Source organism: Tauraco erythrolophus, chromosome 14, assembly GCF_009769465.1.
Source record: "Tauraco erythrolophus isolate bTauEry1 chromosome 14, bTauEry1.pri, whole genome shotgun sequence".
Classification (NCBI taxonomy): domain Eukaryota; kingdom Metazoa; phylum Chordata; class Aves; order Musophagiformes; family Musophagidae; genus Tauraco; species Tauraco erythrolophus.
Window position 1 is genome coordinate 121,566 of NC_141478.1, and position 22,272 is coordinate 143,837.

Below are 22,272 nucleotides of genomic sequence, written 5' to 3' on the forward strand. Positions count from 1 at the left end.
AATCAAACAAAACTTGTAATGTTTTTCCAGAAAATAAATACAGAGACATTTACTTTCCAAACTTATCCTGTCCACTGAGTGTTGCTACCTTAGCAGTTGTGTACAGTTGATACAGGAAAGCTTGCAACGTTCACATTTTAAAGTGGTCTTCTGGCTTTTTTTGACAGGGAACCTACTGCTAGTGAATTTACTGGCTGAAGGGATACTTTACTGTTCTAAAGCAGTAAAATTAAATACAGGGAGCCTTCATCCCACCTGACTATGCAGAGAGTGTGTGTCCTCTCCAGAGGTGTTCACGAGCTTTTCCCCACTCTCCTCAGTTTGGACATTCGCATCTTGTCGCCCAGGTCTTTGGCCAGACATACTGGTTCCCACCTCCACCTGCCTACTGATTTCTTCTGATGTTTGTGTTGCTGTTGTAACAGTTGTTGGGGTAAAAAGACAGTCTGCTGTAGTCTGAATCCCTTTATTCTTGGTGTTTGCCCACCTCTCTTGGCCTTCATCAATTCTAACAGCCTTTCTTGGTTTCTTCTGCGTTATTGTCCCTTCTTCTGCCTGAGTGCTTACAATACCAGTCTTCACAGACTCCTCATCCTCTGCACCAGAAGGTTGTTGATGGCAGTCCTGCTGCATCCTCTGAGGAGTTAGGACCTGTCCACCAGTGTCATCTGCCTTGTGTTGCTGGTACTGCCAACCACTGGGATTTTTATGTAATTCAGCATCTTCTTGTGTGCTAGGAAAACTGAACAGACTTCCCCTGCAAACCAGTTATATAGAGATCAAAATGATTGATTAAAAAAGCAAAATAACCAATGTGCTGCCACTCAAGTGAAATAACTATTAAAAAAAAGAAACCCTGGCAGTCATTTAATTACTTCTTAAGACTGCATAGAACTCGGTGAGTCTCAAATTATAAAATAACCTTTCAACATCTCTCAAGCAATTCACATGGTGGCAAGAAGAATGGCTGACACCTGTAGAGAACTGGGTACTTTTCCAAACACGAATAAAGCAATCTACACCCCAAACGTCAGGCATCAACTACGCAACATGCTCGTGGAAGTCATGCTGTCCCGAGGTTGCTACAGGCTGTTTCAGCACTGCATTTGCTTGAAACCAGTAATCACACCTAGCGAGAGGAGGCAGGAGCATAAACGCAAATGCTGCCTAATGTTTTCATTAGAATTTGGGTGCCCTGCTGGAAGTGTTACCAGGTACTATATGGGACTGTATACTGAACCTTACTAGACGTATACAATTGGCTTCCCGCGTGTACTTGAGACTTTAAGGAGTGACTGTCTGTACATTGCCCAGCACTGGAACTCCCTATCATTATGGTCTTTAATATAACTGTTCAGTGTTCTTGAAATATAGGTTACTCTTTCTCCATAGACCAAGACCTCACTGTCCCATCAAGAGACAACGGAAAACACCGTAGAAGCAGATTTCTACACCTGGTCCTCCAGTCAGCACCCTTTTCACCCTAAGATACGCAGCAGTATAGGCCTTTTCAAAGCAACGAGATGGCAAAAACTGACGGACTTGAAAGGGAAACAATAGCAGAAACAATAAAAAACACAACAGGTAAGAAGATCTTGGAACATGAGAAAAAAAAGGTATTTAAACAGCTGTTAAGTATCATTTCAGTTCTCTTAAGCCCCAGATTTTACCAAAGCATGTTAGCCAGCTGGAATCACATCACTGCTCAGCCAAAAAGGTAAGCCTGATTACCATGTGAGATACAAACATACAGTACTTATTTTACTTACCCCATTGTCCCCAACCTTCTAAGTCACCGAAAGACAATGACTTAGTGCTATTTCTTTGATGTTGAAAATACACACGTGCATATAAATCCAACCAGGACTGGCAGGCAAAGACTGTGAGAAGTTACCTAAACGGAGAAGTGGAAAGACCATGACCTCTGGCCTCATCCTCTCGACGAACTTCACAGACACGACTAAACACAGATGATGCTTTCTGGGAGCTAGCAGTGCAGATTTAAAACAAACAAAAAAACAAAAAAGCATCAGGGAGTGAGAAAAATCCCTTGTACAGCAAAACAAGAATTCTCTAGCCCCTTGGGAAAGCAACAACTGGTATCGAGCTTATTGACCTATACAGCCACAGAATGAGTGAGACACTCAAGTCTCAAAGGTCAAGAAACAAGCTGCAATTGCATAAGCATTTCTGTCATCTTTGCAGACACCCTAACAGTCAAGAGAAATGTAACAATTCCAGAAAACATAGCGTGGAAAACTGCAGCGCCATCAGGAGTTTCACCATCTACTACCTCTGGTACCCACCAGGGAACACAGACATTTATGGCTTACTTCTCAAGACTTTCATGACACTGCAAAAATACTGGGAATGACAGTCATAAAGCAGATCCTGAGAGATCAAGTTCGACCTATATCCACAAAGGCAACCCGTCCTCAACTAGTAAGGAAAGGCTGCCACTCATCCTCAGCGCTGAGGCACGATTACCATCCAGCATGCAATCTTGTGACGAGAGATCCTGAGTTTATTTCTTACTGCTTCAAACTGTTACACCTCACTCAGATGACTACAGGTCACTATATTCTGACTCAGATTCTTATTAGTACTTACAATCCATACTCCCTAAAAGCTAAAATCAAACAATGCTAGGCATTAAATGTGAGATAACATAGATACGTACAAATCAAAAGACCAAGGGAGTAACTTATGTTTTGGTCAACATGTTAAACTGTGATTTCAGTATATCAATGACCTGGTTGTGTTTCTATCAGCTTCGTATCAAAAAGAGAATTCTCCTTCAGAACTCCTCAGAGATTTGTTGCAGAAAATTGCACAATAAGGAAAGAAAGCAGAAAACCATGTGTTTGAAATTTAAGAGGTAGATAGGGCAGACTTGCATTCCAGACTGCACAAGACATGAATTTCTGCTTTGACTACAATCAGAAGGAGGAAAAATGCTGGCATTAGTAGGAAGCACAAAGCCTGTAGTGAAAGAGCACGTGAGGCACCCGCCTTTAAAACCTGCTGTGAAAGCAGCATTAACGGGAGTCAATGTCGTGGCTACTGCTAAAAGTACTCCCTCCTTTGTGTCTCATTTTTTTTCTCTTCAAGCAGAAAAAGGCTCTAGCCAGACCTTCGTATTAACTCTGCGCAGCCGAAAGCCCAGTTACCTGGCAGCAGCCCCAGCAGCAGCAGAGGATCCATCCTTCCTGTCGCTGGCTGCAGGCTCTGAAACAAGAAGGAAGGGAAGGATGATCTCGGTGTCTCCTGAACAGACCCTCCTGTCCCTTCTCAGCCCCTCACACTCAGCGAAGAGTGAGGATGAGTAACACTGGACAAAGGGTGCCCAGGCCTCTCCGCCCAACCCCTCCTCACAGACCTGAGTTTCTACAGGTTTTAGACTATTAGACTGAATGTCACTGTTCTGATTAAAATGCTGTCACACTTTATTGTCCAGATGATGCTTTTAAAATCTTTTCCCTCCCAATATAATCAAACTTCAGTTCCTGCCCTGTGACATGACCACTACTTTTAGTCTACTGGAAACATCTTTCCTCACAACAGAGGCCTCTCCTCTCACTCCGTCCTTGCGTAGAGCATTGCAGAAACAGAGAAACAAATTTAAGTGACACTGCCCAAAAAGAAAAATGAGAAAAATTAGAGAGACTCAGAGACCGTCTCAGGGAATGCCACAAAGAGGTTTTGAGTTAGGGCTGAGATCTAGTAGGACTTGTAAATTTTGAGGTTTCACCCTCTTACTTTCCAAGCTGAATGGCAGGGACTCCTCGCTTCCATCATTTACAGGGGTAATGAGATTCATTCGCAGAGAGAGTTTTGTATCAGCCTCAGGAACCATATGAGAATCTCCTTTCTCACACACTTCTGACACATCTGCTGACACCACTGCACTTTCCACAGTGACATTGCTGGTCCCCATTGTGCCCTCTGCTGTAACGTCACTCGTTGCTATAGTGCTGTCTGGGCAACTATCATCCACTGAAAAAAAAAAAAAAAAAAGTAAGACAAAAAGTAGCTACTGTCATTCACACTGCTGAGGTTCAGGTGCTGGTTCTGTTCTGAAGACGCTTCACTGCATGTGCTGTTAGCACTAGTGTGGTAGTGGAAATTTCTATCTAGAGTCCTGAAGCATGAAAGTTCTGTAGCACAGCTATCGACCTTAGCTTGAGATACTTTACTATTATGCAAGCAGAAACACACACTTCCTTTCATCCAGCAAATTAAGGGTGTTGTTTTGTGAACATAGCAGAGAAAGTACTGCTAAAAGATAATGAATACTACGAACAATCTTCTTTTAGTCTAACCTCTTTCACTACTCAAAGGGGTCTTTTGCGTTCTTTAATGGAGTTGAACGTGGGAACACAGTGAGTGTGAGGAAGACATGTTCCATACCACCCTGTACTCAGGGAGCAAACACCTTCACTAGAGATCAAGAAGAGAACATAACAAGGCAAGTCAGAAGAAGGGATGAGACCTCCCCATAGAACAGTGATGTTTTCTGCCAAGGTAGGTTTGAGTTATCTCATCAGATCCAAGAATCCAAGAATGGAAAGCTTCCAATTAGGCTTTAATTGCAGAACAGAGTAGTTTGGGTCAAACTCACCAATTGGTGTGCTGTGTCTTCTGGGTCCCATTTTCAGCTGGCCAGTAAGAGGTGGTGTTATGCTAGTCAAGGGCTGAAGGACATCACCCTCCTTCGGCAAAGTAAAATGAAATGGGGTTCCTAAAAGACAGAGACTGCCAGGATTAGTAATTCCAGGGGACTATTTTGGTTCAAATACCAAAAGCACAGTTTTACTGTGCTGTGGAAATGGTGAAAAGCATAATCCTGGTGCTGCCCTGTATAAAAACCTCCTTAACAGTTACTAGCTTCAGGACCGCTGCTCTAACTGATCTTCCCCACGTTTCGTGTGGAAAGTTTCTCCCAGCGAAAATCTGGGCTGTGGTCAACTCAATGAAGCTGTCCCTGGGTCCTAGATAAAAGGACATGAACAGGACAGAATGCACCTTTGCTACAGAAATGCTCAGGATTTTCCACAGAAAAGGGGGACAAGGCCAGAAACAGAAATGAAGGTTAGGATAGAAGTGAACTGGCAGAGCTATGTGTTGCCTGAATTAATAACCTGAAACTTACACAGAACGATGCTTTATCACCAAACAGCCTTGGATAAAAGGTCAGCAGATACACTTCAGACAGCCACCTATGAGCCCGAACGATTAGCAGCAGACAATTAATGGTTAGACGATGACAGCAGAAACTTGCCTGGAAAGTCAGCTTTAAGAGAAATAACAGATACTGCAGTTTTGTGACCAGCTGCAGGCTGCCAAAGGGCTGACCCCATCCTCCTGTCCTCTCCAATACTTCTGCCCCTTCTTGTGCAGTCTCCAGCACAAAGGGTCTGCAGGGTCTATGGGCTGAGGTAGCCTATCCCATCAGGGAAATCACACCTTTCTGGATTTACCATGTGTGGATCTTGCAGGATTTAACAGATAAAATACATTAAAATCTCAGCTCCCTCCTTTTGCCTCACTCCGTGTCATTTATTTGCAAACCTTCGACATCATAGATCAGTAATTTGCAGGCTTCATTCTTTCCAAGTTGCACAGAAGTACTTAACAAAACTAACAGAATAAACCCTTGCTTCCCCACACTGAGGTCAAAATGGGTTTTCATCATCTTTGTCACTATCCTTCCTCTTCCCTTTGTCCTAAAACTGCATTTGTTCTTTGGATTTCATTCAAGATGCTACTTGAATAATGCAAGTCACATTTCATAGATTCATAGATTCATAGATTTCTAGGTTGGAAAAGACCTTAGAGATCATCGAGTCCAACCATCCCTAATCCCCATTAAACCATATCCTCAAGTAGCTCATCCACCCTATTCTTAAACACATCCAGGGATGGGGACTCAACCACCTCCCTGGGCAGCCTATTCCAGTGGCTGACAACCCTTTCAGAGAAGAAATACTTCCTAACATCCAACCTGAACCTCCCCTGACTAAGCTTATGCCCATTTCCTCTTGTTCTATCACCCGTCACTAATGTAAAGAGCCCTTCCCCTACCTCCCCACCATCTTTTCTCAAGTATTTATAGGCCGTAATCAGGTCTCCCCTCAGCCTCCTCTTCTCCAGGCTAAACAGCCCCAACTCCCTCAGCCGCTCCTCATAAGTTAATTTAATATTAAACTCCTGAATTTAATATGTATTAAAACCCCACAAATTCAAGTTACTTAAATTCAGGAGCTAGCACTAGATATTCAGATACAATTTTTAGTTACAGCCAGACACACCGCATTGTTCTTCAGCTACACAAGATGCTGACACAATTTACACAACTATCTCATAGCAAATGAAGCCATAAACACATGACAAAGACATAATCCCCTCAGAAAAGAATCCGACCAGCGAAAAGCTCTCTCTTGTCCGTTTGAAAACTGTAAAAACCATCACCTGCCCTGCTGTCACAAGTTTTAAAGATAATGTTCAGCAATTGCAACATCCTTGAGATCAACCTGAAGACTTCAGTGTGTTTGTGCAGTGGGTAGGTGTTTCACAGCACAGTGCTACTCACGCTTCACGGTACCCACACACTGAAAGGCCAGCTACCACTGTTCATAAACAGATGATGAACACCTGCCATATCATGACCTACAGCGGATCTCTTTTTAAGTGTTCTATGTAAAAACTGAAGTCTTTAGAAACTCCACCAAATTTTGATCGATTTAGCTACCACAATCCCTTCTAGCCTACAAATCCGCATTTGGCAGGCTAGTAACAAATGATCAGAAGAATTTCTGACACAATCGGCCTGCGTTTTAGTAAGAGATAATCTAGTTACTAAACCAACAGATACAATTAGAGAAAACAAACAAGCTTTCACACTCACAAGACCTGAAAAAAAAATGTATGCCTGAAAGCTTAAGTGCTTTCACGTAACTGCATGAACTGTTTTAACAAAAAAGCTTAATTTTCTCTACAAACTTTTCTTATGTCCTTAAGACCATCATCCTCTAAGATTTCCTTTTATCTTTCAGCATCAAAAGATTGGGTCTTGCTTTGGCCCACTTTGTCTCTCTCAAGCTTGTTAATGCTAAGGTACAAAATACTTCATTTGCTTGGGCAACACTTTTGCAGGGAGAGCCGGAAGCTTCCAGCACAGTGTAGATGGCAACTAGACAAAACTGCACCCTAATAGACGGAGCCCAATAGACACCCTATTACCCTGCACGGTAATAGACGGAGCCAAAGAAATCTCCCAACTCTCCGTCAAACTAAATGAAGCAGAGCTACTGTCTTCTTCTCTTTGAGATGAAGAGATAAGTCCTACCACCTTTTCTGTGTACTGCGATGCCTCTTGCACGCTACTCCTACACGGCCGGCCGGCGTGCAGAGCTCCAGCAGCTCAAGCGCAGCTCCCTCTGCTGTAGTTCCTCTCTCCCACCCATCACCTCTACAAGGGACGTGGCACATCTACCGTAGCTCTCAGCCACAAGAAAACCTACAGAGAAGGCCAGTAGTAGTGGATGGCCGCTCTGTTTTCTCGGCATACAGAAGGGAGGGGAAAAAAAACCCACCAAAATCCACCACCCCAAAGAACCTCATGCCTTCTAATTAAGAACTTTTGCTTTCTCTTTCAAAAAGCCCTTTTTTAGCTCTGTTCTTAACTCACTAGCACAACTGTTTAATAGACAGGACAAAAGCTTGATTACATACATTCTTCTCCATTGGTAATTCATACCTAGGTGTTGATATATCAAAGGACTTCATTAGAAAATAAAAACAACTTTATTTCCAGAGTCTTCCAGATGAAGAATCATCACTCTAGCCAGGCCTAAGACAACGTTAGAAAGACTTAAGAGCTTGACGACCCAACTCTTCATATTTTAATAAAAATATTAACTTCTTACTTAACCTAGTATGCTTAAACTTTATCATAATTATGTTAACTCACTGCTTATCTGTTTCTTCTTTATTTTATAGTACCAGTTAAAAGATAACTTTCTGAATAAGATTTTGTATGCACAAAGTCGTACAACCTACAAAAAAGATTTTACAAACAACCACAACTTCTATAAACTCTATGGAGTCCTAGAAACAGACTTCAATGAGTAAACATATTTTACATATCACTATATTCTCTATAGAGTGATTTTACGTATCACTATAACATGTTCTCACTTTTGAGCCTTTTTCAGTTAATACCTCATTCAAGGCAACTTCAAAAACAGAAAGACAACCCCCAAACCTCAACATCCAGTTTCTACTCCTGCTTCTTGGACTCTTCTCCAAGATCCTTCTAGTCCTCACCCAAAGTTTGTGCTTACTGATGTATGCTTCATAATCAGTTGATCAGGGATTAGAGTCCTGTTGGAAATAACTACTATGAGAACAAAGCTACTTTAAGAGAAAAGGGATGTTCTAAAGCTCTTCACACCTTATGGAATGAGTGATGGTAAGAGAACAACTACTTTTCCACCATGCTTCATGAGTCTGAAGACATCAGGAGAACACCTCAAAAGCCTGAACTCTCTCCTAAAACCCATCAGCCCTTTAGTGTAATACAAATGTGCAAAACACAACCACCAGCATTAACTTCCGAGTTCATTTTCTCCAAACAGTGGCTTATTGTTCTCTTTTGAAAGTAAATCCAGCCAAGTGTGATGTGTTTAAGTTGCAATTAGATCTACCTACGAAAAAACATTTCAAGTACAATATAAGAAGGGAAACGTTACCTCAAGTTAAATGCAATTTTGTTCACATTCTCTTAAAAAGGAAGTTTTGGATCGTGAATTCTGTGAAAGGCCATACTGAAGTGGAACATAACATTCAACCTTGTTATGTAACTACAGCCACTCATCTTTATTTTAATCATCATTTCAGCAGTGTACTGCCAAACATAAATTTTATTCAATAAAACCTATACTGTTCTTAAGTTCAAAGACCAGTACTGTTCTCTGACTATGTTAAATTATCTTAAGAAACACGCAATCCCAGCATGCAAAATGCCCTGGACGTGTTCACAGAAAAGTTAATTTGAGATCACAAAATGCAACAGGATCAGAACACCTTTGAACTTCCTGAACAGTATTTTGACCAGATCTCCTCAAAGCATTACTTTCTAAATAATAAAGCTCTTTTTCTTCTTTCAGCTAAAGGAAATTAAGAATACTGTATCTAAAACATCATCATGCAGCTTTATGTTAAATAACATTTGAGCTCCTGCAATCTTTGCACTTCCCTAACAGGTTTAATAGAAGGAAAATAGATTTTCTAATACCAGTATCAAGTTCCTTCATTCTTGCCATGTGCGACTTTCTACATAAAACTTAAGTTCTCAGATTTTAACGTTCTCAGAATTAGGGGGCATCAAACGAAACTAACACCGGGTGAAACAGAGTTGGTGTTTTTATCCAGTATACAATTTAAGCTGTCAAACTTCCTATTGCACGAAGCTTTGAAGCCAAAAACTTTACAGAGGTTCGAAAAAAAAAAAATCACACACTGAAATTCCATGGTCGAGCAGAACAACACACCTATCTAAGATAAACAAAGACATCACTTCAGACACAGCATGTTCCTAAACGATACTCTTCTTGATGATGCAAGCAAGATTTCCTCAGAAGTATCTCCCCACTGCAATTTTGCCCTTATATTCATCTACATGCATCTGCTATTCATTATTGAGGGAATTTGTATAGCGAGCTAGATTGGTACAGTATCTCAATTCACGGAGACCGTGATTTTCAGTCTTTAGTTTAGAGTTATCACAAAGGCACAAAGACCTATTGCAAGTCACTGAACAGGAAAGACTGAAAAAAACCCATCCCATTAAAAGACAACAGAATAATGTAACAAAGAAGCTGGTCGTCCTGGTCCACAGAGTATCTCAAACCCTGGTGATTCATATTTAGTGTGCAGTCTCCAGAATCTGTCACTGAAGCTTTTTTTTCCCTAATTTGAAAAATACAGCATGATTCAATTGTACCACTTACAAACAACATTCAGAGCTTTCCCTAAGTATCATTAGAGAGGCAGTCTTCAAACTTTGGATAAGATGTTGCTAAGACGCATCTAAATACCGCAAATTAAGAACTTAAACCTGAAATTGATGACACTACTATCTTGACTGACAAAACCACCCACTGAATTGCCTCCAGCACTGGTTCCCTAAGCCAACAAACTCTACTGTCAGAGAATGTGCTAAAGTAAAAAAAAAAAAAAAAATTCCATTTCTGGTCAACTGAAATATTCTACTTTCACACTCAACAACAAAGCACTTTGCTATAACGTTATGAAAGAAAGTGATGGTCACTAGTTACCGGATGTTAAAGAATGCAAAAGCAAGAGCTCCCAAACGTCTGACTGGTCCTACCACATTCAGAAGAATACGTGCAAAAGTTACGTCAAGTAATTGCTATAATAGCTGGTATTAATAGCTTAATAGCAGTGCTCAACAATACAGCTTAATTCATATGACTATGTTATTGGGAAAGTGGAATTTTTACATCTGAACAAAAGAATACATCAGAATCCCTAAAGCATGGGAACTTTTACATGACTAAACATATTTTTAGTTCAAAATAAAGTAACCACTGCAGAAGTTGTTCTCAGATGTCAGTGATATTAAAAAGCTGTGGCCACAAGGATCCATACTCCTTTAAAATAATTTGAGCTTTATTTTCTTTTTTAAATGGGTCAACAGATACTTACAGAGAAGTCTACCTTGAAAACTGCTATTATTTTTTACTAGAAGTCTCTCCAAAACTGATGACCTGCATTTAAATCTCTTTTCCACATCTCGCTGTAATCTAACTTCTACAGGTATCAATATTGACCTGTCATTCTTATCTTCTTACAACATAACATACTACCTTCATCCTATTTTTCAGTATCTTGAGTTTTTCCTGACCAGCCAGTTCCACACTATTGAATGGTCATCTTTCTCAAACTTGTCAGCAAATTTGGTATTAAAACACACATAAGTATTACACTTCCCTTTTCATCCAAGTCTCCATCTAGCACTTCAAAGTCATCTCACCTACTTCTGTTCAGACATAAAGAAGAAAGCTCTTCATCTTGCTCCTTTTTGTAATCTGCCATTTTGACCTTTCCAAACAGGATCACATGTTCCAGAAGTCAGCACGGTTCAAGGTCACAAGAACTGAAGAAAAGGGGAGGGAACCATATAAGAAAGAGCTCAAAAGGCTTTCAGAAAGAAATAGCCAAAACTGCCATAAATGGCAGTAAGGATCAGTTCGTAACTGGAAAAATTAAGCAAGTAGTTCAGAAAACAGTAACAAAAAATACTGGACTCATGAGACTGACAAGAGAAGTTTTGAAGAAGTTTTGAAGAAATGTGCAGCTCTCAAAAAAACCTCCAAATATAAATTGGCAGAGAAAATAAGAGAGATGTCCCTCGCTAACAAAGAATAGACAGTTATCAATTCAGTACGTAAAGGGGAAAAAGAAGGCTGAGTGTTAGGAAACGTTTTTTTAAGCAGTATATCTTACACTAATTTATCAAAAGGAAAAACTAGAAAACGGTATCACTTGAACAAAGCTCTGCAGAACAGACTATAGGGCTATATAACAATACCGTGACATTTCAGTGGTAAGAGAAATTCTATTTAGCCCACGGCTTTATAGGTTCCACAAATCAAAATCACAGACTGGTTAATCTGAACCTACCAGATGGTTCACAAACATCTTCCCTGCTAGACATCTAATTCTAACAGCATTGCACAACTCTATTGATCTTCCATCGTACTCTAACTGAAGGACTTAGATAATTCGCAGAGCATAAACTAACCAGCAAATCAGTGAAAAGAGTTAAATAAACCTCTACTAACATACCAGTCTGTTCAGGAGACGTAAAGACAACCATCATCTCTTGACAAGTAACATTTTCAGACCCTCAACTTTCATAGTCACCAACTTCAGGAGACAGAAGTCACCTACCATCCTCGTAAGAGGCGGAAAACTCTCTCACTCTCTGATCTGCAGTTTAATTAAAGATTACTTAGGTCTCAAAAACATGTACAATTCAAACCAAAGCCCTAGTAAAACTTCATTTTCTATTACTTTCTCATTTGATGAGTACAGACTCTGTTTCAAAATGAAGCCAACTAAGAGGCAAAAGCTCCACAAAACTCAGGTACAGCATCCCACCTTTCTTGCATAACTACACAACGGCCCATTAAAGGGATTTCCACCCATCATGAGGATACCTGCTGAGCCATAGCTTACGCATGAGTGAAAAGCCATGCTACTTTAAAATAATCTCAAGATAAATTTGCTGTATTTTTTTTCTAGCTCAAAGCTGCTCTGTACACCTCCACAAAGAAAATTCTCCTCCGATAATGAAAGAAAAAAAAAAAAAACAGTAAGGAGACCTACAAGAGGGAGAGTACAGATTACTACACAACCTTTCAAGGACACTACTGTCGTTGCTTTTGGGGGAGTGAGGGGAAGTTACAAAAATCCCTGAGCATTGCCAAGGTGACAACATTCTGAGTTTTCAAAGCTGCTCTGTGCTTCTGCCATAAAACAGTGAGACAGTGTTAGGAACAAGAACGACCTTCTCATTCTTGCCTGCAGTAGTGTGACAAAGGGGAAAAACAGCAACGGCATCTTATGCAGGTAACACAGTAACTCGCAGTGCTGCTCTTCACTCTTCCACTATTCAACACGCATCCAAGATCAGAGCTCCCTAAAAACACTGAGGATTGTACACAGCTGTCCTTGACATATTCCAAACATACAACTGTGAACTATTAACCTAAATTCACTTACCAGTGGAAGGACTGGGGGATTTAGCAGTTGCCTTCTCCTGTGACTGCATCTGCTCTTCTTGCTCCAGGTTCCTTGTTGTACCAGTATCGTCCATATTCTTTGGCACAGGATTCTCCTGCTGAGTCACCAGCAGGTCAACCCCTCTCTCTTGAAGTGGTGGTTGATTCCTTATTATTACTATCTGTCCTAATTCTGAACAACCTGGATGTTTTTTGGCACACAATGCCTCTTCTGATGCAACGTCACTCTTGAACTTCGGAAACAAATTGTTTTGCTGTTCCAGTAACTCCCCTACACAAGGCTTAGATAAAACTTTATTGAGCTTTGGAATGTTTTCCAAAGCAGCCTTAAAGGACAGTTTATCCATGCTCTTTGCGTCTCCAGTGTCAAAAGTACAACCTTTTGAAGTTTCTTTTCCCCAACTGTCTGGTCCAATTTTTTCTAACTCCTGGGCCTGATGAGACAAATTTTTGCTATTTTTACAGGAACCATCAGCAAATTCCACTTCCATATCTTCACGACACTGTACTTCCCTTTCAAGAATAAACCTTTGAGAAAGTGTTATATTGACAAGAGACCCATCTTCATTTCTTTGCTTCTCTTTTACTTGCGGTTTTTCTTCTGGTTCTTCACATTGAGTCTCAGGAACTGCCTCAGGTTCAGAAGTCTCTTCCAATGGATAATCCCCAGACTGCACTCCTCTACCTTGAGTGTGTGACAAAATCTCTGGCAGACCAGACTGATCTACAGTAGCCTGACTTGCAGAAACACACTCCATCTCCCGATGAGCTGTAGGGGCTAATGACCCATCTCCTGCTACATCTGCATCAACTAACTGCATTACAGGCTTTCCTGCAGTCTGTAAATCCTCCTCCTTAGCTTTTTTACAGTTTTCAGAGAGGGCTTGATCACCTGCATCAGGCCTCAGTTTTACGTTGTCATTCTCCACAGAACAGAGTCCCAATTCTGAGGCTTTGCATTCAGAAATCACCTCTACCTGTGTGGTTTCACTACCTTGGTCCATGTTCAGAGAGCCTGAACTGACCTCTGCATTTGTGGGCTGGCTACATTCACTTGCAGAAAGCATCAGCTTACAGGACTCAGAAGGCTGTGACACAGAGTCACCTGCAGACATCTTTGACAAAGCATCTGTAGGTCCAGAGAGATCTCCTCGTAAGCATAAATGGGTTAAAGCAGCAGCTTTTTCTTCTCCTTCATGCTTCTCCTCTGGGCTCTGAGTTGGAACAAAGATATCCTAAAATGGAAAAAGTGGGACATGGAACATCAGTGCATCTCGAGCAGGACTGTTTGTTATTCCTATAACATTACACTGGATTATGGAGCAGAGCAAGTTCAGCACAAAACTACAGATAAAAGAAACCTCCACACTTCCCCCTCCCACCCCATTTATGTGAGTCGTAATTTACCTGTTCTTGCTGAGAAAAATTTTCACCACTCATTACTTTTTAGTACTCCTGTGGCAAAGTCAGACACAATCTTTGGTACACCTCCTACAGTACCAAATCATGAAGTATAGGTCAAGCATGGCAAATTAGTAGCTATTTTTAGTCAAACAACCACGGGTTCTGGAAAGATTCTCTAGAGGAACCCATTACAATAGCATGAAAGCCACTTGCAGCTAAGGAGAAGCCCTGCTTCAACTACTGAAGTCTCCAGTACAACCTTTATTTTCTGCCTTAAGTTGATGAAATTTGTAGTATTAAGCCATAAAGCCACTGTCTGTTAAACCCCTTTGAACAGTAACTTCCAGAATCGAAAAGCACAAATGAAACCACAGATAATAAGAATAAGCAACTTGAAAACTGCAGTAAACAATTTGTAGCTTTGTAGGAGAATACAAATGCTTTATTACAAAACAGTTTCACTTTCTCCATGATAAATGATGCCAAGGGCTATCCTGATAAAAGTCTAATTTATGACGCAGTTTGAGATGCAGGACACAGAGCCCAGCATCAGAAAGCAACAGCCTTTCAAAGACAGAAAGAAAAAAGCACAAAACCAGTTTCTAGCACAGATTAAAAGACAACAAATTCTACATTCAGTAACTTGCTATGCCATCTTAAGCTCTTCCGCATTTTCTCTGCAGGATAAACTGCCACGTAGTATGATCAACATCTAACAGGGAAGCTCGTAAGAACCAGCTTAGTACGGAAGCTCAACACAGAAGCACAGAGGCTGACTCAAACATACATCTTCCACAACAGCCGCATAAAAACCTCAGAGAAGGTATCTACATGAACCCTTACATGAGAAAACTCTGGTTGTGATGGTATAGGTAAAGATCCAGGAGAGAAGGTTGGGGCACTCTGGGACACTGGAGTTGATGCCTGCGGCAAGACAAGAGGTCCTGGTGGGATACACGGGATGGCCATCTCCACTAGCGTATCTCCTCTCTGCTTCTGCATCAGCTCTCTTCCTTCTGCAGGGATAGATACATCTATCTGTTCATCTGGTTCAAAAGAGCAGAAAATACATCACTAGCAAATTCTTGCGTTGTACCTAAAGTTTCCAACATTCTATTAAAAGACTTGTCTTCAGCGGCGTATGCAACTTTTGGCTACTTTAACGAGTGAACCTAAAATATTCTCTTTGGGTGTATTCTTTTTGGAGAGGGGGCAGAAATTAACAGAAACATCCATATCCTTAAGTTTAAGGGAGGGACAAAGTGTTTTGTTAAGAATTCATATATCTATTTTGCTACAGGTCTAGAACTTCTACAATTAGAAAAAGGTATCTGAAATTTATAAAAAGCATTTCTCTGAGGATTATTTTTCCTTTTGCTATCTTTATTAAAATGCAACTAAATTAAGACCCCGACTAACAAAATATCTATTCTAAAAGTATTTCACATTCTGTGACAGAAATCTCACAGAAAGAAACAGTGATTTTCTGTCATACTAAAAAGCATGTGTGGATGGATATCTTATCCCTGATGGCGAACGAGTGCTTGGAGAAAACGTTTACGAACCAAGGTATCATATAGAACAATCCCTCTTTTGGCATAGCATTCTAGAGTGCACATATATAACCTATGAAAGCTTTTTAAGATATTGTGCAAGTCATCCAAGGTAAAATAACTGTTACGGAGCAGCCCTCCTCTGTCCTTTCTATCGCCATAACATTATATACTTAATACTGATACCTGCCTGTAGCAAGAATGGCTTGTCCCTGAGAAAGGAGGACAATTGCAAGCAGCAATCCATACCCCATATGAAGTATTTCCCATCTTTCAAGTGAAGGGCAGCTAGCTGACAAGGCTAATGTTAATATGATAGCTACGCAAGAAATATTTATAGCACATCAGCATCTGAGTCATAAATTCAGATCTCCCTTCATCTACCTCTTCCCGTGTTCCAAATCTTGCTTTACTCTTTAAGCAAACTTTTCGCAGGTTTTGAAAAGGCTGCATGCTCAGACTAAACCACAGAGCACAGAAACACAACCACAGACCAGTATGCAGAAAAATTTACCTTTTGCTTGCTCCTGTTCAGTAGGACTGCTGGGGACAAGAGCATTGGACCCAAAGGCAACAGGAGGTGGAATAACTAGGCCAGAAGAGACACTGCAGACCAAGGAAAGGGAACATGGAAAAGAAGACCATACATCACTAGAAAATGCATTAACTTCTCCCCAAAGGTAGCTCCAGCTTGTCACAACAGGAGTATTCTCATAAAGCAGGAGTGCCAGGTGTTCACTAGCGAGAGACCTGAGAAATGGCCATTGACCAGCTAGGCATCATTAGTTCATTTCATTGCAAAACAAAGCCACGCTCCTCTCAGAGTGCAAAATTAAAACAGTCAATGCTTAAAATCAAGCACAAATCCTTGAATAAAGAAAAAAGTGGTGGAAATGCACTATTGCAATTAAGCTATTGCAGTAGTTTAGGGATTTTTTGCTTACATGGAATGACTCTCCTGAGGAAGGGATCCCTGTCCAGAGAGCTGCAGGAGTTGCAGACTGCGGGCTGGAGTGCATGCCAGTGAACTTCCCTCTTCCACCCTGCTTATCAGACAGCCACTCCCTGCAGAGGTTTTGAACCAAAGGAAATAAGATTATAAACCTGGCCAATAACCAAGTTGATCTGAAAATTCCAAAGAATGATATTCACACTACTGCACAGTTACTTCTCAGGTAGGCGAGGACACGCTGATTTTCACACAGAGTTGGAGGACTGTACATGAAAGTTCAGTATGTTAAGATGAAAAAGATAAAAATCTATTCTGTAGGTACAAACTTATCAGGCCAGACTGTACAAGTCTTCCTACTTGGGAATTTTATAAGAAAAATCCTCAACGGCTCCAGTATCAGCACATTTGACTCAGCACTAGAACGCAAACACCGCCAAGGTTCTCACAAGAAAAGACACCTTGCATTCACCACTGACTCCACGTGAGTAGGAGGTTGTTATTGAACCTTTTGGATACAGAGGGCTCATGCACAAGGTCATACTAATATAGACACAGTTGTGCACAAATTAAAACTAGAAACGAAAAGCATAAAGTGAGACTTCATTTAGCTCATTCTTTATAAACAGTGGCAAAGGTGTCTTTCAAAACTTTACTTTCTAGACCTTTCACTATTAAGATTGTTAAGAACCTTTCTATTTCTTTATTAGCCTTTTTCTTTATTTTTCTTCAGTTGTGGATACGAAAACCAGACTCAGACATCCTCCTAGCAAGACATACAGTGATGAGCTCTCCCCTGATCCTATTCCATGTAATCTCTTCCCTTCAGGGAAGGAGCATTAACCTAGACGACAAATAAAACTGACTAAAGTTGTGGTATGAAGATTCTGATTGCAGAATCCTGTCCTATCCCAAACAGGAAGGCAAATTCAGAGAAGTAAGGTGGAATGCTTTGCCAAAGTTACACAGAATAAGAAAGTCTACAGTATTTGCCTACACCTCTTATCTACACTTTAGACTGTGTGTCACTACAAAGGGTAAGCATTATCACTGCCAGTTTCAGAAGAGGGTAAAAGGGCTTTTTTTTTGTTTTGTTCTTCAAAAGGCACAGAAAGAAAGGAAGTTCAACGTATCTAACAAGCCAGTGTAGCTGTTCTACCAATAAGTGACATTTAGACACTGTTTCGTAGTATAGTGAAAGAGGTTGTGGCCTTCCATTTCCAAAGCATCCTCAATTTTAGCAGAAAATACGTAAAAAATACTCACAGCGCTCTGCACCCTAAAACACTACTTAAAAGATTAAGTAGGGAAGATGGTTATCATGATCACTGGGATGGACACTGGCTCTGCTTGTCTATTGTTACCTGCTGCATTATTTTCAGGGAACATCTCTTCCTGAGTTGACAAGACATCTGACTCCTCGTGACCAGAATCAAGGGATTTCTCAGTTTTACCGGGGTCATAGACAGGAATTTGTTTCCTGGTATGCTCTTCTGCTTCCTGCAGAGTTCTGGAAAAGCAAGACACAGCCACTCACCCAAGAAATTAGATGTATGAAGTAATACTGCAACATTGTAAAGAAAATTTATCAGCACAGATGAAAGGTATTCACTTGTGTCTACTACAGGGGAAAAAGAATTAAAAAATCATTAAAAAGAAAAAAAGGAAGACTGGTATCTCTCCCTTGAAAAAATAACATGTTCATCCTTGACAAGTTATGTTTTCAGAACTATTTTGAAAGTTTTCTACTAATCTAAGTGATGCGTAAATGGACCGCAGATTTTTCTACTGACTTCTGTTCAACACAGATTCTAGGAATTTTGTATCATCTCCTTTTAAACATTATTTTGTGACAGAATATGACAATACAAGATGAGCTAAATATTATTCTATCTGGCATAAAAGATATAGAAAGAGTTTTCAAACTGAAGTTTCACATTTAAAAATAATTAAAACTATAAAGCTTACAATTGCAAACACTGAAAAGCATCCTGGAATAGCCACCACTTAGCCTCTAGATTTCTCCTGTGAGATCAAAGCCTCCACTGCAGTGATTAAGCTATTTCAAAATAACTTTTGTGACTTAAATCGAGCTACTACTTTTAATATACTCCAATTGTTTACAAAAATTATTAGTATATTCTATTATACAGTGCACTCTCCCTTAAAAATAAGCCTATTGATATCTTCGTGTGTTAGAGTTTGACACCACCTAAGCTAGGAATGGTGAAAGCACTCCTCAGTCAGCACTGCTGCAAAAAGGCCTCATCAGTACTACATCTCTCCCGTCATTTTTCTCTTTTGCCTTGAAGCCTGAACTCTCCTAAGTCTAAAAATCTGGTAAAAAAAGGACACAAATCAACTTCCAGAACATCAGCAAGACCTACAAAGAACATGGACCGGTTTACCTTTCAGACTTCTCTGGCTGGCCTTCCAAAGCATTATGTGCTTCTGTGTCGGAGACAGTTTCCATGCTGTCTTCACACAATTCTAGCAAGAGAGAGGAGAAAAAAAAAATGTTACTTTGGTCACCTGGATTAATAAATAAAGAGAAGAAAATGTAGTTCTGTAAATTATGCAAATATCAAGACAAGCTTAATCTTGAACTATCAATGATAACAACAACAACAACAGACAGGATGAAGTTTTTACCAGGGAGGGAATTCAATATCAAATTGTCTAAATACTCTAGAAACAAATTAGGAAAGAGAATCAATGACAGCACTTGGACAGCTACAAGAAAACAAATGAACAAGGTCAAAGAAAAGAGAAGGCAAAATTCTTTGCAACTACCAATGAGCTGTGAACCCATTTTTGAAAACTACTAATACTGCGTTTCCTGTCAAAGAAACATAACATCTATAATTTAAAAAAAAAAATAAGAAAACCAGACAGAATTGACAGAGCAACGAAACATCTAAGATAGTTTTCACATACCATCTATAGCATCGTTCTTCACAAGTCTGGAAGACGGGACAGCAACTCCAGAGGGAAACTGATGCCTAGCATCTCCTTCATTGGGAACAAAGTCACTCTCAAAGTCCTGGCTCTGTGAGAGCTCTAGAGCTCCAAAATGCAGCTGTGACATGCCTGTATCTAACACCAAACATCCATAAATAACATATATATATACTAAAAAAAAAAAAAATCAAAGAGCCATCTATCACTTTACAAGGGCAAAAGATACACCCTCTAACAAGAAAAGTATTTAGGGTATTGTTGAAACTCTGAATAAACTAACAGACTCTGATCTCAGCTGTACTAATTAAAAATATGGTAACAGAAGAGGGACAGGGGCCATTAACTCAGAAACCAGTGTTAATCAGCAAGCTCTTACGTAACATCATTAGGTACTGTAGCAGATTTGGATTCTGTGATGAGAAAACAAGCCTGATAATACACAGCCTGTGCTTGAAAGTCCTTTGATGACAATACTATGCCAAGAGCTCTTTACTCTGCCATAGAAAGGCTTCATTTCCTAATGGTCACGATGCATCTATGCCTTTTCTAATCTATTTCCTGCCTCCAAGATCCTGCTTAACAATTGAAATCACCTTTTTTTTTTTTTTTTTTTTCCCCTCCGAACACCAAAGCACGCAGATGAACTTCTGGACAAAGCAGCCACTTTCTGACCCATTATTACCAGCACAACTACGCGCAATGACACAAGGGGGGCAGCCGAACTGAAAAACTACACAGACGGCCGGTCAGATTCGCAGCCCCAAGAAGTTACCTTCTACGCACGGCGAAGCAGTACAGTCCTCAGCATCACCTTCACCTCCTTCTCCAGCCTTTCCAAGGGTACTGCAACAGAAAGGCTTATTCACCGCGCTCTGGGCTTTCCTGCAGGCTGCCTTCTTGCAGCCTGCTCGCGTCCCGGAGGATGGCTCCGCAGCGGCGGCACCCGGGCGGGCCCTGCCGAGCCCTGCGAACCGCGGCACCCCGCGCGGCGCGGGCCACTGACGCTGGGCGGGCCGGGCGCGGCCGCAGCCAGCACCAAGCCCCCCGCTGAGGCCCGTCCTCGGCGCGCTACGCCGAGAGAGGCCCAGGAAGAGGCGGCCGAGCGCGGGCGCGCCTCACCACGGGATGGCGGTCCCCGCGGCCCGGCACACGCACCTGCTCTCCCGTCCGGGCGGCAGCACCTCCTCAGCGCCGGCGGCGCCTGGGCGGGCAGGGCTCTCCATCGGCTCTGCAAGCACAGCGCCATTAGCACGGCTACGGCTGCGGCCCCCGGGCGCCCCGCGGCCCCGCGCCCGGCTCTTACCTGCGGGTCGCTCCCGGGCTGCTCCGCCACCCGCGAGTGCCCGGCTGCCCGCAGGACCGCAGACGATCTCCTGCAAAACAGGCGCACGGGCCGCGTCAGGGCCGGGCCGGGCCGGGCCGCGCCGCCCCCGCGCCGGGCTCTCACCAGCACGGGGCTCGGGCTCCGCCGGACCGGCAGCCGGCGGGCCAGCACGCCGAGGCAGGCCTGCTCCGCGTCCTCCGCCGCGCCCGCGCTCTGGGGCTGCGAGTCCTCCACGATCAGGCGGGGCGTGCCCTGCTGCGAAAAGCCGGGCTCCAGCTGGCTGCTGCCGCCGCGCTCCATGCAGGGCCGCGGGAGGTAACGCCCGGCGCAGCCCCGCCGCGGCCCTACGCCGCCCGCCCGCCGCCCCGCGCCGCGATTCCCGCGGCCACCATCTTGCAGGGCGCCGATTGGCGGCGCGCGACCCGCCCGCCCCGCGCCACCGTTACCAGGGAGACGCCGGCCCGGGCGCCGCCAAGCGGTTCCCGCGCTCCGCCCGGCGGCCGGGGGGGGCCGGGGCCCGGGGACGGTCTCGCCGCGGCGGGAGCGCGCAGCAGGCGGGACGAGGCTCCGCACCGGCAGCGGCGCTCACGGAGCGGTAACGGCGGCGGATCTGGCGCCGCCCCGCTCCTCGCTTCCTTCAGCGAACGGAGACCTCGGCCTCTCCGCCGAACGCCGGCGAGAAAGCAGCCCCGCCCCCTCCGTCCCGGCGCCTCGGGCCGCCCGCCGCCGCTGGACAGCCCGGGGGAGTCAGGCCAAAGAGGTTCCGCGCGGTGCCGCACCGACCTCCTCGTCATCAGCCGTACGACACAGCCCCGGCCCCGGCCCGGAGCCGAGCGCTGCTCGTCCCCGACAACCACAACCGTGAACACTTCCAGGTATCGCAGGGAGTGAAATCTGGTGATTTTCCCTGTGTTGTATTAATAAACAGCAGTTACTGAAGAAGCCTTGGGCACAAATTGTGTCTTTCAGCATTAAAGTTTTTGCCTAAAAACTAGTTAGTTTGAATAGACTAATTTAAATCCGCTTTTGCAAGTTCCCTTTTCTACTTCTGCATCTCTCTGTATTTTATAGATGAGAATTCTATATATTTTATTTTAAATCCTATTGTAGAACCAAAAACACAGAAGACTGAAAAAAACGGTATCTGGCCTGGAAGAAACCGTTATTATGTGAAGTTATAGACAAAAGGTTATACATAGTGAAACACTGTAAATACGAGTTTGTGTTAACAAACTGTGTGCGTGATGT

General features: G+C 42.5%; 1 protein-coding gene across 2 annotated transcripts in view; it reads right to left on the reverse strand.

The window, feature by feature from the left end:
• TP53BP1 (tumor protein p53 binding protein 1) overlaps positions 1–21,324 on the reverse strand; it is a 30,789-nt gene extending 9,465 nt beyond the window's left edge. For both annotated transcript variants that reach the window (XM_086620188.1, XM_086620187.1), the window contains exons 1-15: positions 21,148–21,324; positions 20,856–21,073; positions 20,473–20,543; positions 19,677–19,835; positions 19,148–19,229; positions 18,104–18,249; positions 16,735–16,855; positions 16,305–16,396; positions 15,081–15,283; positions 12,814–14,068; positions 4,622–4,741; positions 3,760–3,996; positions 3,171–3,228; positions 1,895–1,987; positions 256–757 (exon numbers count right to left, since the gene is read on the reverse strand). In XM_086620188.1, coding sequence (XP_086476314.1) covers positions 256–757; positions 1,895–1,987; positions 3,171–3,228; positions 3,760–3,996; positions 4,622–4,741; positions 12,814–14,068; positions 15,081–15,283; positions 16,305–16,396; positions 16,735–16,855; positions 18,104–18,249; positions 19,148–19,229; positions 19,677–19,835; positions 20,473–20,543; positions 20,856–21,073; positions 21,148–21,324 — 3,534 coding nt within the window. The remainder of the gene's footprint in view (positions 1–255; positions 758–1,894; positions 1,988–3,170; positions 3,229–3,759; positions 3,997–4,621; positions 4,742–12,813; positions 14,069–15,080; positions 15,284–16,304; positions 16,397–16,734; positions 16,856–18,103; positions 18,250–19,147; positions 19,230–19,676; positions 19,836–20,472; positions 20,544–20,855; positions 21,074–21,147) is intronic.
• Between the last annotated feature and the right edge of the window lie 948 nt (positions 21,325–22,272).